This window comes from Rattus norvegicus, chromosome 15 (genome assembly GCF_036323735.1).
Source record: "Rattus norvegicus strain BN/NHsdMcwi chromosome 15, GRCr8, whole genome shotgun sequence".
In the NCBI taxonomy this organism is placed as follows: Eukaryota; Metazoa; Chordata; class Mammalia; order Rodentia; family Muridae; genus Rattus; species Rattus norvegicus.
Window position 1 is genome coordinate 14,001,442 of NC_086033.1, and position 18,449 is coordinate 14,019,890.

Sequence of the window (18,449 nt, forward strand, 5' to 3'; positions counted from 1 at the left end):
CTGTCATGTAAAGTCACTCTCAGTGGTAGACTCTACCAATGGGGGTTGATGTGGGTAGATTAAAACCCCACTTCTTATTTTTCTAATCTCAAAGTACCTTTTGCAATTAGAATAATCACTTGTGTGGGGAGGGTTGTGTATGTGCACGAGCATAAACATTTATGTGGAGACTGGAAAGCGGCTACGGCTACCAATGCTCATCAGCAGACTATCTTTTGCTCAGGTGTTTTGCTTTTTCACCTTGCTTTTTGAGACAGTCATTTTGTTAGATTAGGCTGTCTGGCCTCCTGTGCTAGGCTAGGCTGACTGACCTCCTGTGCTAGGCTGGGCTGACTGGCTCCGTGTGCTAGGCTAGGCTGTCTGGCCTCCTGTGCTAGGCTAGGCTGACTGACCTCCTGTGCTAGGCTAGGCTGACTGGCCCCAGAGCCTCGGGGATTGGCCATTTCTACCTCCACACTGCTATGATCATGAATGTGTATCTCCACACTTCACTTGTTTTGTGCATTCTGGGACTTGAACTCTGCTCTTTATATGAGTAGTTACTGACTGAGCTACACCCCATCCCACTTCCTATTTCTTGATGGAAAATTCCAGAGCAACATTGCTCTGAGACCGTGGTGGGGTTGAGATTCCTCTGCCTCCTTTAGTGGCACCATGGGATCCACCCATCTATTGTTGTTGCTTCTTTGATTTGTTTTGCTCTTCCTTTATTTCATTCTCCCATTTGTCACTTTGACCGGCTTCCCAGCATCCCACTCAAGCCAGCTGCTTATGTCCCAGGCTCCAGAGCCTGACTTCAGAGACCCCACATTTGGACATTGCACATTACATGTCAAGAGGTGCTCTATTCATCGTAGTATCAATCTGACTTTGTACTCTTAGCCCCAGTGACAAAGGGCAACTGAGAGAATGAGATGCTAAATGTTTGCCCAGGTGCATTTGCTGAGCCCCCACCACCCCCAGATGGTCTCCACAGCATTATCTTTCTTACACTTACAGACTATGGCTATGGAAGAGTCCCAAGGCTTTGGAGAAATCACTGGGGAGGAAAGAGGAGGCAGGAAAATGTCAGTGTGGGAAGTCTAACTTAGGTGGTCTGTTCACCAGAACCCTCTTCCTACCTGCGTTCTTCAACTCTCCAAGAAAGCAAGTCAGTTAACATCTTGACACCACCAATGAGCAGTGAACCTGAGAATCCACATTCAGTCTTGGTAATGCCAGTCCTATGGATGATTCTGATTATTCCTCATTTCTCTTCCTCCATAAAGGCCAAAGGACTAAGCCAGTTTAGTGAAATCCCTGTTTAATTAAGGCAGCCCTTTATTGTGATGCTGCACTGGCCTGTGAAACATGTCTGTATCTCAGTCATGGAATTCTATTGGTCAGAGCCCCAAAGAGCTTTGGGCCTGTGACAAATAGTCTGTTATTACGGGGTATGAGCTTTGGAGAGCTCACGACTATATATGAAGGAGAGGCCACTTTCTCCTCCTGCACTGGGCTTTAAGAAGCTGTCTAAGCTAGTAACCTAAAAACCAGGGCAGAAGAGACATGGACAGGATGACAGTCAGCCACACCTACCACCCCCCACCCACTGTGAAGCAGTGTTTAGGGCTAAATTTTACTTCCAAGGTACCAGGAAATCTTTTTCTCTTATCTCTACTTACACATCTTTTTCCACACTATATATTTTTGAGATCTGTTTAAAACACGTTTCAAAACACCAATCTCATGGTGTCCCCCTGCCCCAATCCCTACCCCAAATCCTACAGTGCTTTCCTTAAAATTCTTTCAGATAAAGAGAGAGGTCTTATGATGGCCTCCAAGTAGTTTTTATTCCTGCACCTGTAGGAAGGCTCGCCTGCTGTGAAGCCTCCCTTAGTGTTTATGCTATAGAAGCTCAACCACTCCTGCCTCCTAAATCAGATCATTTGCCTGATTCTACTTGGCTGTGCCTATTTCTTTCAGCCTGGTCCTCCTTTAGTTGGGTAGTGCCTAGGTCTAAGCTCTTTTACTTTTCTCCCTGGCTGGATCAGATAGATGCTTTTGTGCCTCTTTCACAAACAGTGTATCAAGGGTGTCAATATGCTTACAGAGATCTCTCCTAACAGACTGTGGGCTTCTTATTAGACAGCCTGTTTCTACTTTATCGGATCAGTATTTCATCCTTGACTTAAGCTGAGCTGTGATAAGGACTTGGGTGGTCAGAACAGGTGAAAGGTTAACTAAACCAAGAATACTAGGAACAGGATGCAAGTGTGTGTGTGTGTGTGTGTGTGTGTGTGTGTGTGTGTGTGTGTGTGTCTGGGGGTGGAGGGCAGGAGACAGGGGCGTGGATGTTAGAAGAATTGCATTTAACAGTTATTCTCTCATGGTTAAGCCAACAGGATCCTATAGTTATGATTCTTCATTGCTCAGTCAGTTTGTATGCAATAACTTTATTGACGTCAAATAGATATCACAATACAGATTTATCCACCAGGATTTAAGAAACTAGTTACAGATAGTGTTTAAGACACAGGATATTTTGTGCTAAACTGTTTCCAACACCATGGATCACACAAACAATTTGTACATCACTTACAACTTTATCTAGAAACACAGGTGCTTAGCTTGTCCTTCCTGTTGGGACTTCTTGTTTCAATCGAGTTAGAATAAAGAAATGAAGATTGGCATTTTCTTGATAAGGAATATGTTCTGGAGAGTCTTTCATGAGAACCCTCTTTGGGAATAAAGTGACAAAAGCCATTCTTAATTTATGTCTACACAAATCTAAATTAGTAATCCTGTTAAGCTATAACTTGATATTTCTAACAATTAGATTGAACAATATATTAGTTTCAAAAATAAACAAAACCAAACATTTGACTAGTCACATAGAACAACATAGCACGTTTCTTAATACTACTTAAACTACAGTGTCTAAATCTGCCTCTCTGGATGCAAAGAAAGTGCCATTCTGCAAACAGAGGGTCATTGGGCATTATCAGTCATGGCTCACAAGAGCCACAAAACACCATAGAAAGTTACAAGAATGTAAATATTTACTTAAGTTAATCAAATAAGTATTGGGCAGTCACCATAGAGAACACTGACTATCTACAAATAGGAAAACCTTCCAGACCTTTGCTCTAATGCATTCAGAACTTGGCTAAAGTCAAAGAGACAAACTTGCAAAGTCTACAAAGACATGCATACATGTCTTTAAATACTCACTTAACAAACTCATGATGCAAACTGAAAAGTCTCCAGAAGTACAGTCAAACATTTATTGTGCGAGACAATGCTTACTCATGCATTAAATCATACACACATTGTTGTATCAAGTGAAAACAGTAGAGAATAAATATCTAAAACAGAGTTGCAGTCTTGAAGGTCTTCAACTAAAAAATAGTAACACATGCACAATGCGATTCATGAAATAGTCTTCTAGAAATCAGTAAAATATCTGTTGCATCAAAACACATATGAAAACTCAGTACTATTTATGGTACTTTACACACATTACATACTAGAGACTTTAGGCTACAAAATGCTTCTACTATTTTACCACACATACAAAGCGACCATAAAAGTATCTGTGTGTAGAACCAGGTACTTTTGAGTTACCCATCCGTGATGAATAATGTATCTCTTTATGACATTTCATTTCTAAGTCCCATTTATCACCACCCAGGCCCTTCTGTCTTAATGAGGACTACAGATCTCTGATTTACATTCAACATTCTCTGCATTAATAATTGATTGAAACTCTTAAAAAATTCTTCTGCTACTGAAATGGAAGGTGGTGAGTGATACTCCGTTATATTTGATTGTTAAAGGAAGTGGGACCACTAGGCTGTTGGCCAAACTCATCAGAAGTTGGCCCCAGACTCGCCTGCTGACTGTACCCACCACTTGACCCATAACTGTCTTGGTTGTAGCCGCCTTGATTGTAGCTGCTGGAGTGCTTCTCCATGGGGTCGGAAAGGTATCTCTGTCCCGAGGAATGCCAGCCAGTCTCCTTGAAAACAAACCAAATGTTTCCAGCCCAGAGGATAAAGTTCAAAAACCCGAAGACCTGAGGGAGAGTCAGAGCAAGTGGTTAAAGGACTAGACAGGGATTCTAGAAGAGCCTGTTCACAGCGATTGGAACCACTGTTTGATTTATGTCAAACACTACATGAAGGGTTTTTATATATTGATTCCCTTAGTCTAAGAGTGTTATCATGTATTATATGCCTATATTAAAATGTAGAAACAAAATTCAGTAAGGAAAATAATCTCTTTCAAGGACACATGTCTTGGTAAGCACTAGATCTGTGATTCAACTCTTTTCTGTCTGTTCCAGAGTCCAAGTCCTTACCAAAGCCATCCCTATCTTCACAGATTAGCCATTCTTAATTTGTACAAAGTAAGAGTCAAGTCATGTATAATGGAGTATTTTCAGTTTAATAATGGTGCATTAATTGATAAGGTCCCCATCTATTTAGGACTAGAGGCACTCCTTGTCCAAATGAGTTGGTTCACAAGAGCACAGAATACATAATGGTACAGGTGATGGATGAACACATGCATGTTTGAACACATAGTAGCAGAATCTCTAAATGGCTGTGTTTCTCCTTCTCACTGTCAGAAGTAAATGCTAACAACATATTATGAATGGAGTGTAGGATATAGAGAAGAGTGAAATGCTTTTAGAAAAATAGCTGTGAGGATTTCCTATGCAAATTTGGCTTTTTCTCAAGAACTTTGCTGGTAAGTCACAGGACCTGTGTTGCTTCCTCAGGGTCAGGTGTTTGCCAGAGGCAGAACTGTTTATGATTGCAAGAGGCTTATTTAGGAATTGCATAATATATCAGTTATTCATTCGTCATTGGTTGACTACATAAGAGGCACTCTATTCTAACAACCCTATGGGGACAACAAGGCAACAACAGCATTGTACACATCGGTCACACTGGAGAATATATTTGGTTACTACTCCAGCATGACATTGTCTAGTTAAAATGACATCTTGGTTAGTCTGGTGTGTCATGTGTCATATGTGTGTGTGTGTTGTATGTGTATGTATGTACATATGTACATATGTATGTATGTATGCATGTATGTAATTGTGTGTGTATGTATGTAGTGTTGGCATCCTCAACACCTCAACATGCAGGGACTTAAGGTCTTAGATCAAGGGTATAACTAAAGTAGTCCAGTGTTTTCACAGCAGGTATATCACAGCATCCCCTGACAGCGAGCTGAATGACAGCGGAGTGAAGGTAATATTTCTGTCTTGGGGATAGCTGAGAGTATTCAAGTGGATGTGTATAAAGCTGGACACATTAGTAAACACTAAATGGTAAGTCAGACTTTGAATCATGTTCTATAGTAGTCTATGAATTGTGTTTAGTTGAGTGCTACCATTGCAGACATGGAAGGAATCTTTTACTGTGAGGACATATTCTTGAGAAATGATTACAGAGTAGACTCCCAGTGGATCTCATTGAAGACTGACTCTCAAGATCCCACCCTCCCCACTTTGTTTTCCACTGCAAATTCTTGTTTTCTTTAACGGTAATATAGAACCTCAGGTTGCTTGGTAGGGATGATATGAAACATAAGTAAATCATTCCTCATAGTTGTATAATCAGCAAATTAGTTAATCCCCAACAAAACTTTTACACAGAATATTTATATCATGTGTACAATCACTAGGACATTTTTCATTTAAAAAGATGCCTTGGTTTAATTCTGTGTTTGTAAGTCTATGCTAACATATGGTTCAAAAATTATAAAATGATCTCTTCTGATATAAAGGGATGGCTCTGCCTAGAGATGTGATTTTGTCTATTTGCCTGTCTTGGTCATTCTCCATTGTCTTGCTACTACTACATTTTTTAAAAGGGTCCAACTTAAAATTAAAAATACAGAACATTCTCTGGGGATATGCAAGGACATCATTTTCCTGTCACAATCATCATGGAAATACCAAAAACCCCCATTGGCTGGTACATCTGGGAACACATGGGTCTTTAAATCCTGCTATTTGTTCTACTTGAAATTGGGAGAGATTTTATTTAAGCTGGTGTGTGAGGACATTAGAAAGACAGTATGAGCCTGTACATAACATGAAAAAGAACTGAGATGTAAAATGTGGTTATCCATAAAACATGATGATCAAGTTACCTGGAGTAAAGCTGAAAAAGCACAAGTAGAAATTATGGGCAGATTGTAGTTATATTTAGTGATGATTGGATAAATGCTGAGAAATTGCAGTCTTTTCCTTCTGCTGTTTTTTTTAAACACTATATAAGAAATGAATGCCAAGTTCTTGACTCTTTCAGGTAATTCTTATTCTGCATTTCTATACACTGGGCAGCATGCAAAGAGTTTGCCTGGGGATTTTAATTCTGTCAACAGGCGTGAAGTCTACTGTATAATTGTCTACAGTTTTCAGATGGCAATAGAGAGGTTTTAGAGAATTGATTTGTTGTTCATAAAGTCAAGCAACTGTTTCTTTGTAGAGCCAGGACCCATCCTTGAAGACCATGCTAGCACTGTCCCTTTAGCTTTATTAAATAGTAACTTTTTTCCAGGATCCTTAACATCATCTCCCTGCATCTGTAATGTCTAAATACTTCACATATGTCAAAGAAAATAATTTTGTTATCACAGTAGAAAATACTTATTTCATGACCTTTTTTACTGTAGAGCTCACAGACTATAGTGGGTGCATGGTACTTCCTTCAGAACTTGCACTTGCCCAGCAAAGGTGAGTTTTGTGAGCCATGCTTTGACTACACAGTGCCCAAAGCTAGTTACAATGTACTCTTGACCCCAGAGGGGCCAGTGGGAAGCTCTCAACCAGACATTTGTAACTGGACTCAAGTGAGTTAAGTTTAGTTTAAGCAGTTTCCTTTGATGATTTTTGTGATGTCTGTTCATCCCTTCCTTTTTGTGAGTTTTGGGGATCACCTAAGCAAGCTTGGGCTGTGAGCGCCTGCACCCACTGAGCTATCTCATTTGCCAAAGCTGTTTCTTTGAATATATATATATATATATATATATATATACTCAAAACTGTGGGTACCTACCTTCTCCCATATACACAAGAAAAATCTCTAAACTCTGTCAGAATAGGAGAATAACATAACAGACAGAGCTAAGAGGTAGAGAATGTGAAAAGCCCAGTTTCTTGACTATTTTCCAGCTCACAGCCCTGGATTCCACTCTTGGGTGACACTTCTAGCTTTTCTCATTATTTTTCGGTTTTACTTGAGCTAGCTCAATGTGACTTGAAGGCAAGTACATTTGTAATTCAAAAACCTCTGTTGATTGATTAATACCCATTGCCCTGTGGTAGTAATATGCAATTCATTGTCCTTGCGGTGTGAAGTTTTAGTCCAATAGCTTGAAGTCAATCCTGTTACTTTTCCACTGGAGGAAGAAAGTGGGAGGTTAGGTCAATGTTCCTAGTCCCCGGCAACTCAAAGACACAATATTTTGGTTGTCTGCCATCAGGAGTTGAGGGTTCCCTCCAGATTCTTCCATTCTCATTTCTTCATTCCTCAGGAGGCTCGTGAGATCATTCTAGAACCTATCATTTTCATCCTAAAGTTGGAGCCAGTTTCTGTTTGCAATCTGGATATTGCAATGAGTAGACATTAGCTCTAGACACGGGTCGAAAGAACACTTTAAACCAGTTTAGTCAGTCTTAGTGAGCTGTTCTTCTAGAACTGCCATAGCCTTGGCACAGGGCAAGTACTTGTCAAGGGCACAATGAAAACCCCAAAGACCTTACCATTCACTTGCTCACATGGTTGGTAGGTGTAGTAGAGCATACTATTCTTCATTGATAAATTCTCCCTTCCAGGGTTGGGGATTTGGCTTAGTGGTAGAGCGCTTGCCTAGGAAGCGCAAGGCCCTGGGTTCGGTCCCCAGCTCCGAAAAAAAGAACCAAAAAAAAAAAATTCTCCTTCCAGTCCAAGGCTTATCAGAATATGAGTGGAACTGACAAGGCCTTGTAGGATGTCCTAACTTATTAGGGGATGGATTATCAAGCTAGCAGTTGATGAACAGCACATTTACTTGATTGCCCACCAATGTCAACCACTTTTGTATTTGTTCTCTTGGATTTTGAGATCAGAGTCACAATCATTTCTATAACACTGCCTACAAACAATATACAGAAACATCACTATATATCTTAGTGTATACCTCCAAGCTGTCACGCACAAGTGCAATCAGCAATGTGCAAGAATATTCATGAGATCCAGGGTACAGTTAACTTCTACGGTTCCTATCTCGTGAAGGGAAGATTTATGGAAAAATCAGGGGCAGTAGAGCAACCCTTGCCCTGATCAAATTTCAGAAAGCCACAGGGACACAGCTTAGCTTTGCAGCCAAGATAATTATTAACTTTTGCTGCGGGGTGTTCCTTTAGTAAACATGGCTGCGCCTCCCACTCCTTGATAAATGCTTCTCTTCTGTAGGCTATCACAGTTGCTTACACTTATAAACTAGAATACAATTTAGCCTCTCTCCAACTGTTAGTATTTCTCCTTTCCTGTAAGGGTCTGAATCTTGATGACAATATTTGATTGTTAACTACTTTAGTGCATCTTTTGTAAGGCTATCAAGCAGCTAAACTGGAGAGGAGAGAAGATACACAATTATTCTAAGTACATTTTCAAACTGCACATTTCCTCTTGAATCCTACTAAGCCTGCATATTTTTTCTCTAAACAGTTTGGAATACTTTTTGTGTGGTTTTAATAAAAAGTTTTTCTTCTAGGAAACATCCAAGTTAACCAAATACTCTTTTTAGCTTCTGGAAGCCTTCAGCCTCAACATTTAGGTTTTACATAAGCTCTGGGTTAGAATTTTCACTTGACTGTTATCTCAGTTACAACTCCTAATACCTTTTGGATTCTTATTAAAAATGCTGTAATCAGCAGCAGTACAGTGTGTTGGTTTTGACAATAAAAATCTTAAAGGCTAAAGTAATCCCTACTTCTTCAATCCTTTTTTTTTCTTTTCTTTTCTTTTTCTTTTTCTTTCTTTCTTTTTTTTTTTTTTTTTTTTTTTTTTTTTTTTTTTTTTTTTTTTTTTTTTTTTTGCTTGGCCTAGTTTTGGAGGCAGAAATGTCCAAAGTGGCTAGCTTCAGAGTGTTTCTCTTCATCACTGACCATCAAATAAAGACCCAGGAAGTAATGTCTGGATGACCAAATACTTACCACAGATGTATTTAAGCTGGACATGACAGGGCTATGGACAGCCATGCACTTGTTGGAAGGCTGCTTGCAAGCTGACATCAGCAACAGGACTTCTTTGGGATCTGTTGCCACTTTGACATCAGACAGTCCTTTTGCCCAGGCAGACGAACCCACCAGCCACAAGAATGAAAAGACTACAGTGACGATAAAGTCCTACACAGAGAGACACAGGAGAAGAAGGCAGATGTGAGTTCCAGAAACAAGTCTATTAATTTAGGCAACTTTTATTTGTTTTCTAGAAAATTCCAAGATTTCCTAACATTAGGACCTAGATCTTCTGTCAGAAAGTAATAAAGTTTTGAGATGCCATATTTATAATTACTTGAGATAAAGGATTATATTTTTATTTAGTTTTGCTTTTTGAGACAGGATTTCTCTTTGTAGTCCTGGCTGTCTTAAGGTTTCCTTATACAGAGAAGACTGACTTTGAACTCACAGAGATCCTCCAATCTCTGCTTCTCTGTTGCTGGGATCAAAGGCATATGCCACCACACCCAGCTTATTGTTGTTTATTGAGAACCAACTGTGTCTTAGTAATGACTCAAGGACTTTATAATCCTTATCTTCCTGTTCCCCAAAGGATCCCTATTTGCATACAGTAAAATAAGTCAGAGGATAGTTTAAGTGTGTCTGAAACTCTACAGGTGATGATGCTATTCTAACTACTGACCCCAAGTTCTTTGTCATGTGGTGTAATAGTTTCAAATAGTTGGAGACAATTGCATATTACCAAAGGCTTCTGGGTGGCAATATTTATTCAGTTATCTATTTGTTAATTTAACAAATAAAGGTGCTCTCTACTTCATGCTGGGAACTGAATTAAGTAGCGAGCAGTACTAGCTATTATAGATTTTTGATTATTACAAGCTTAGAATTATGTTTACCATAATCATGTTATGCTCTCTTTGTTTTCCTGAGATAGCATCTCTCTTTTTGTAGTCCTGCTGTCCTGTGTTGTAGAAATTTTTAATCCTGACCTGGAATTTCTATCGTGCCTTGATCATTCAGTTCCTGGATAAAAGACACGTATAACCTTTATATTTACAATAAGTCTTAATCAGCTTTAGAACTGGGTAGATATCTATTCCCTACGCTATTAGAATCTACTTTCCTATCAATAACCTTGAATTATTATTTACTATTTACTATGTTTCATCTGGGCGGCTCTTAACTCCAATTGGCTAGCACTCAGAGCCATATTTTAATGCTTCCCACCTTACCCATGGTGGCTTTTCCTTTCTCCTTCACCTTCTTTTCCCTTCATGGTTCTCTCTTTCAATACCTAAACTGGGGGACCCTAAACCCTGCCTATATCTTAATCTCTCCAGCTATTGGCTGTCAGCATTTTTATTCATCAAACAAAAATAACTGGCAGACAAGGTCACTTGGGTCTACATGTAGATTTTCTTGTCTCTGGGATACCCAGGTCTTGGAGGCCCAATATTAGCATTAGAATATAAGCAGCATCAGGCCAACCTACTACATTTTCCCTTTTTGTCCAATTATAAAGGCTCTTTTTCTTATAGTAACAAACCATACTATTTTGAAACAATTATGAAAATTATTAAGTATGAATTATTTTCAAATGTCCAGTATTTTTGTAACTTAGATGTGGTACATTATCATCTATCCTATCTTAATGTTTTTACAATTTTGTACCTAAATCATCTTTTATTTTAACTCATATTATCATCCTAAAACCATCTTTTTTTTTCTTTCTTTTTTTCGGAGCAGAGGACCAAACCCAGGGCCTTGCGCTTTCTAGGCAAGCACTCTACCACTGAGCTAAATCCCCAACCCTAAAATCATCTTTTTAAATCTAGAACATCTTCTTAAATCCTAAACAACTTGTTTTATTGTGAGACTATAACTAGTCTTCAACAGAGTCAGAGATTTGAGAATGTCTAATATTTGAGAATAAATATTAGAGTATGCAGTAAGTGCAGAAACATAGTTTCTAAAATTTTAACAATTGGCAGAGACAGCTGACTGCCCGGACAATCCCAATATCTCTTATAAAGTTGGATAATCTATCTTCATCTTTCTGGACAGAAAGTATGGCATATCTTAAGTGAAGCAGAATTATGATGCACTAGCTTACCCTTTCTTGGCAGAGCTTAGCGGTCAACTATCCTGCATCTGATTGTCCTTTATGGAAAGCATTTTGTCTGTAGAGGAAGTTTGGGTATTTTTTGACTAGTAAGTAGCTTGCTTATAATTGAAGCAGCTCCACATGGAGCTATTGGTGCTCAATAACTTCTTTGAATTGGAATGAGGGTACTGTCAGGAAGAGGTGTGTCTCGTAGTCAAAAGATCTTTTAATATGAAATAGCCTTAAATGCCATATTCTGTGGATCTCTGCTGCTTTTGAAGACCATCTATCTATTCATAGCATATCTGAACAAGCAAAGACTGCATGTCTCCACCTACCTAATATCTGTACTATATAGCATGTATATGTATATACATGTATATACTAGTATCATATACTAGTATCTATATGATTGTCAACTTGTATTACTTAATTATCCTAAACAGTGTGTAATAGCAGCTAAAAACAAACTGGGACTAAGCCTTGTTTCATAGGCACAATGCCTATCTGTGAGTAACAACAGAAAACATTGCTGTTTTATCTAATATTCTGGGCAAAATGCTCCATACATTTTTTTCTTTTCTTGTTTGGGGAAGGGTGCATTTTGCCTATAAGGGCCTGCACTCAGGTGTACCTATGTGACTTTTCAACAAGATTCATGACCTGCACTGGAAGCTGTCACACTCTAGTGAGGTTGTTTGAATCTCATGTCTGTTAGGTCTGACGTTTTGGAGAAGGTTCTGGAAGTCTCACAACTAAGATTGGCTAAATTGTTGGAGTACCTATTCTTTTGATCCAATGGCTCTTGTGAATTATGTAGCTCACTGGTTTCCATTTTAATGTTAGCTCGACAAAATTTAGGGTCAAAATACAATCTGGGCTTTTCAGGTTTGGAGGTACTCCCTATTTCTGTTTAGTATACTCATACTTTCTCTTACTTCCTTCTTATATGCAATCGTTTTCATTTTGAGTTGTATGTACTCTCGTAAGATGGCTTAAGTTCTTTCCAGAAGGATGCAGAGGTTTGAAGTACAGGCAGGCAAATGCGGCATCTACAGCTATCTCAGTATTAGCACGGACAGCTCACACTCTGTGCTAGGCTTTGTATATGCTTAGCCGAGGGAATGGCACTACTAGAAGGTGTGGTCCTGTTGGAGTAGTATTATTGTAGTTGTTGGCTTTAAGACCCCATTCTAGCTGCCTGGAAGCCAATATTCTGCTACCAGCCTTCAGATGAAGATGTAGAATTTTTAGCTCACCAGGCCTGCCTAGATGCTGCCATGTTACCACCTTGATGATAACAGCCTGAACCTCTGAACCTGTAAACCAGCCCCATTAAATGTTGTCCTTTACAAGACTTTCCTTAGTCATGGTGTCTGTTCCTAGCAGCAAAACCCTAAGACAGAAATTAGTACCAAGGACTGGGGTATTGCTGTGATAGGCCTGATGATGCTTCTGTTTGGAAGAATGCAGATTTGGCAACTTTGGATTTGGAAAGCAATGAGATGCTTTAAGTGGGGATTAATGGGCCGTCCTGGTAAGAATATGGAAGATTTTGTTGCTAAGAATAATTTGAACTGTACAGACCTGGTCCATGTGATTTTTGAAAAGAATTATAGTATGTAGCATATAGACTGGTTTTGGGGTAGTTTGGTGAAGAATGTGGCAGGTTTTGCCCTTGTCTGCAGAGTCTGCCTGAGGCTAAGGTGAAGAGACTCAGATTAATTGCAATGAAAAAAGAACTCTTAAGAAACACCCATCATGGACTTCATTCTGTGGTTAAGTCTCTTAAAGAACATTTTGAACAAGTGTAGCAAGCTGAAAAAGGAAAAATACAAAATATATAGTTTGAATACTAAAGGGATACCAGGAAGTGAAAATGGAGCTTAATCCTGTGTTCAAGGAGATAAATTAAGGGAGTGAAATTTTGGGCTAAGATCCTCCCCAACTAAATTTAGATCCAGGCAGGGTGGTATGCACCTTTAATCCCAGGAGATAAAGCCAAGCGGATCTCTGAATGAAGGTCAGCCTAGAATATACCAAGTTCTAGGTGAAGAAAAAAGTAAATCCAGGCTTGGTGAACCAATGTTTAGGAGGAAGGCACATAGATCTCTGAGTTCAAAATCAGTCTATGGAGGATGTTCCAGGACAGCCAAGCTTAAACAATGAGGGGGTTGGAAAACAGAAAGCTGGTGATAATGTAATAGAATAGGTGGCCATGTTCCAGCCCCAACAAAGAGCAGAACTCTGCAGCTTTGGCCACCTGGCTCTGGCTTTAGAGTCCAGAATAGAAAGGATTACTGGGACAATTGATGCTGGTTAGCTGGAGCTAAGAAATTAGTGATGACTTAAAAGAGACCATCATCACTAAGGTAAAATCTTCTGGGAAGTATTTTCTGAGAGCACAAAGAAGAAGGCCAAGGTTGTACGTTGTGCTTCAGCTATACTTGGTAGTGTGTAAGAGTCACCCAGGTGGTACTGGTTTTGAAGGCATGAAGGGATCATGAAGAGCTGCTGAGGCTTGGCACTGTCAGAGGCCATGAAAACCTATTGGTGAAGGTACAGCCTCCATTGTAGTTGATGGCCCAGGACTGAAGGAGTCATGCAAAGGATTTGGGACTTAGCACCATAAAGAGATCATATGAGAGGTATTAGTGAAACCTGTTTGCAGCAGAAGACCCCAGTATATTAGAGATGCCAGTACCATGGGATGATTACCAAGAACAGCAGCAGCAGTGGAGTGGATCACCCTGAGCTTACAGCGCTACAGAGGGCAGAGCTGGAGAAGGGATGCCAGCCCTCTGGAGGAGCAGAGAAGATCATGTGTGGATGCCAGACATTGAAACAAGAAGCTGTAACATTGAAGTTGCCTTGGAGACCCCAAGATGTTTGAGATGCCAGAGCTGTGGGCTATCTGCTGAGGAAAGCTGCTAAAAAGGAGTAGAAACAACACGGCCGAAAGAAGTTTGTTGAAATCAACAAAGATGTAAAGGGAGTTGGAGATCTGAAGACCACTTTGCCATCAGACACGGAGATGCAGAGTTTGGAGGTTGCCCAGCTGGGTTCCTGTCATGCTTTGGGGATTATAGTTGGATGAATCTCAGAAGAGACCTTGAATTTTAGACTTTTAATATTGTCGAGACTGCTATAGACTATAGGGATTCTGGAATTTGAACTAAATGTATTTTGCATTATGCTATGTTTAGGTGTTGCCCTCCTAGACTCATATCTTTGCACAAGGCTATGGGGGCCAGTGAGTGGAATATTATGTTTTGTGTATGCTCAGCCCAGGGAGTGGCACTATGAGAAGGTATAGCCCTGTTGCAGCATGTGTGGCCTTATTGGAGTAGGTGTGTTACTGTGGGTGTGGGCTTTATGACCCTCATCCTAACTCCCTGGGAGATAGTCTTCTAGCAGCCTTCAGATGAAGATGTAGAACTCTCAGATCCTCCTGCACCATGAGTACCTGGATACTGCCATGTTTCCACCTTGATGATAGTGGACTGAACCTCTGTACCTGTAAGCCAGCCCCAATTAAATATTGTCTTTTTAAGACTTGCTTTGATCATGATGTCTGTTCCCAGCAGTAAAACCCTAACTAAGGCACTTAGTAATTACATATGAACCAAGTCTGTCAAATCTCAACTTTTAGTTCATAGTCAATCTGGTACCTTAGTTCATTCTTTATTACTTAGGCAACAAGAATTAATAAATTATTTATTTATGTATATATAGATCAATAAGTCCAAAACAAAGGTCACCAAAGTAAAACAAAGGTGTTGGCAGGGCCTACAGGCCTTGCGGTAGGTTCTATACAGAATTCTCAATTTTACTTTTCCTTGTCAGTCAAGGCTGCCATTTTCACTGTTCATGGTCTTTTTCTGTGTCCAAGGAGCAATGACCAGTCTTCTTCCCAACACTGCATCATGCTGACAATGAGTACTCTGCCAGCTTTCTTACTTTTGGGGCCTCGTGGTTACATTGTGCTTACCCAAATAATTGAGGTTTTCACTATTTTAAAGCTCTCTCCACAATCTTACAAAGTTCTTTCTCTCTACAGTGTTAATCTCCTCTTGCCATGCTATGTGATACAGTCACAAGTTCCAAGTATGAGGATGGGGACATCTTTGTAGGGCCATTATTCCACCTACAGAGTTGGAAATGTTTTGAATCTAGGGATTAGTTGGAGAAAGCTTGGCATTTTAATAATGTTACATCTTCCAAGGAGTGAATATGAGGTGTCTGATTTCATTCATGTATTCAAATAGCATGGTTTTGGTAATGGGCAAAAGTTTTAAGGAAACCCTTAAGGAGATAAGGACATGCAGGGTAGTGCCCTTCATGGTAACATATTGTTAGGGCCCAGAGTTTGCTGTACAGCTCCAAGTATAGGACAGTGTTCTTTATTAGTTATATTCATCACAATTAGACTTCTGTAAACGTCAGTAGGGTTTAGGAAAAACAATAGGATTCTGTCCATTTAGCAGAATAACAGTTGTAGGTTCTCTCCTAGGATCTATGATTTGTCTAGCTATAGGTTCTTAATTTGATAATGGTATAGATCTCATATACCATTATCAATACCAATGACATAAATGTCACTATTGTGGCAGTATCTCTCCATTGTAGTTTGCAGGGATCACAGTGGGGTAAAATTGATAGCTACATTTTTCCTCTAGAACTGTGCATAACACCAATGGAATCTAGTCAGTAGGGGTAAAGCTTCTGTGTCAGTAGCCATTTGGTTTCTTCTTGTTCCATCATTCAATATGTATGGAATTCTCAAAGAATTGATAAATACATAAATGCAGGGTTCCATTTTAGATAATGGAGAAAATTATGTCAAACTAACATTTCCTGAGCACTTATTACGCACTAAGTATTATTCCAGATTCATTTGAACTAACTCAATCCTGATAACAGCACTTAGAAACACATGTTAATTCTGTTATAATTTTGTAATTGAGGAAAACTGATGGGCCAGGATGTTAAATAAATTGCCTAAAGCCAGAGTTAATTGATGGAAGAGCCAGGATTCTAAGCCTGGCCATCTGTCTCCAGGGGTTATGTGCCTGAATGCTTGACTGTAGAATGCTCTTTCTAGGGTCTGCATTAAGACAAGTGTCCTGAGCTGAGGAAGGGATGGGGGAGGAAATAAAAGAAGAGTTTCCTAGTTAAAGCAAATGCACTGAAAGGTTTTCAAGGTCCAGAGAGATGAATCATGGAGTAAAGGTGCCTACTGCCAAGTCTGATGATCTGAGTTACATCCCCAGAACCTACATGGTGGAAGGAGAGAACTGAGTACAGTAAGCTGGTCCTCATGAGCGCACTGTAGTGTATGCACACACACACACACATACACCAAACATACACACACACACACACACACACACATACATACATACACACACATACACCAAACATACACACCACACACACACACACACACACACACACAGACACACAGGTACCAGTGCACACACATATGCACATGCACACACGCTCAGGGAAATGCATACACACATATGCACACACACACTAAATAAATAAAAGTAAATGGATGTAAAAAGGCTACATTGAAAAGTTTTCCAAAAGCTAAATTTGAGATTCTGCTTCATTTAAGTTAGTAAAGTTCTTTTCTACAGAGGAATTAACTTCCTTACTGAATCCAAGGATCTGTGTCATTAGACTAAATACAGTGCTTTGGGGACCTGATCTGACATTTTGTCTTCTAGGAGTACACTGTACAGAGGGGAGCTGCATTATCTATCTCCTGCATAAGTTAGAAAAGCTCTGCTCTGGAACTGGCCAGATCGAGATTTGAATCCTTAATCTTAAACTTTCATGTTCTTGGGCAATTTGCTAGATTTCTTAAGACCACAATTTAGCCTTGTAGGTTGAAATAAGGATTTTCATGGCCTAGTTGGAGGATTAAATAAGTTATTGTAAGCGATGTTTATCACTGTACCAGGAAATGAAAACTTTAATAATGCCCCACAAAAACACAATGATAACTATGACCATACAAACAGCATGTGGATAGAAGCAGGAGCTGTCATGATGGCTATGAGCAGGAGCTGTCATGGTGGCTATGAGCAGGAGCTGTCATGGGTATGCATCTGTCTTGGGTGATTTATCTTTATGGTAATGGGGAAATAGAAATTTAGAACAAGGTAAAACTATAACAGTTCCACAAACTCAGAAAGTAGTGCTGTGCCTTATGATGGGAAAAACAACGTTTAACTATTTTAATTAACTGCTGCGTGTGATTATGAGTGTGTGTCTATTCCCAGTGTGGCAGGTAGAGAATTCTTAGTGCTGAACATGCACTCCCTGCTCAAACCCTGCCAACAACACCCCCAACACACACATACACACACACACACACACACACACACACACACACACACACAATACACACACATACATATATGCACATACACACACAGTACATACATACATATACACACACACAGTACACACACACACACACACACACACACACACACACACACACACACACACTGAGCATAAATACTAAAGGCCACACAGAGGGTCCTAAAGAACCCTAATTGGGTCACTCTTCTGCTGTGAACTGCATTCTTTACCTAACCTTTCACCTCTCTGTGTAACACAGGCTTCCTAACTGTTACTCTAGCCCACCCGGAACATATGCAATGCAGACATTTCACCTGGGACAGTCCCCTTGCATAGAACCACAGATGGGACTTGAGGTCTTTCACTTTTCAAAAAAAAAAATCTCTGCTTAAACTGCCTTGCTAAGCACATATGGATAGCATTTCCCAAAACAACTCCTTAGTCACCTTTTCAGTTTTAATTTTCTCACTTTTTTTCAATTTCCCCCTCCCAATCTAGTGTAGGTCTTTTATGATTTTCTTGGTTTAGTTGTTTACCCCAACTAAAATCTGCTCATCTTACCATCAGAGTTCTCAATGATGCACAAGGAATTGACCAGTGACTGTTTTCTAAAGATCAAATGGATGTATAAGGAGCTGTTAGGATAGGAAGGTAAAGAAATGAATCTATTAGAGTGCACATGGGCCAGGCTCTTCTTGCTGGAGGGCCTTTCTCTTCAGCACACCCCTACCCAGGATC

At 39.8% G+C, this 18,449-nt stretch overlaps 1 protein-coding gene across 3 annotated transcripts in view; it reads right to left on the reverse strand.

Annotated features, from left to right (window-relative positions):
• Positions 1-2,419: 2,419 nt before the first annotated feature.
• Synpr (synaptoporin) overlaps positions 2,420-18,449 on the reverse strand; it is a 326,948-nt gene continuing 310,918 nt past the window's right edge. For 2 of the 3 annotated variants that reach the window (XM_039093644.2, XM_063274618.1), the window contains 2 exons: positions 9,203-9,394; positions 2,420-4,057 (listed from right to left, as the gene is read on the reverse strand). In XM_039093644.2, coding sequence (XP_038949572.1) covers positions 3,800-4,057; positions 9,203-9,394 — 450 coding nt within the window. In that variant the 3' untranslated portion in view covers positions 2,420-3,799. 3 annotated transcript variants of the gene reach the window in all.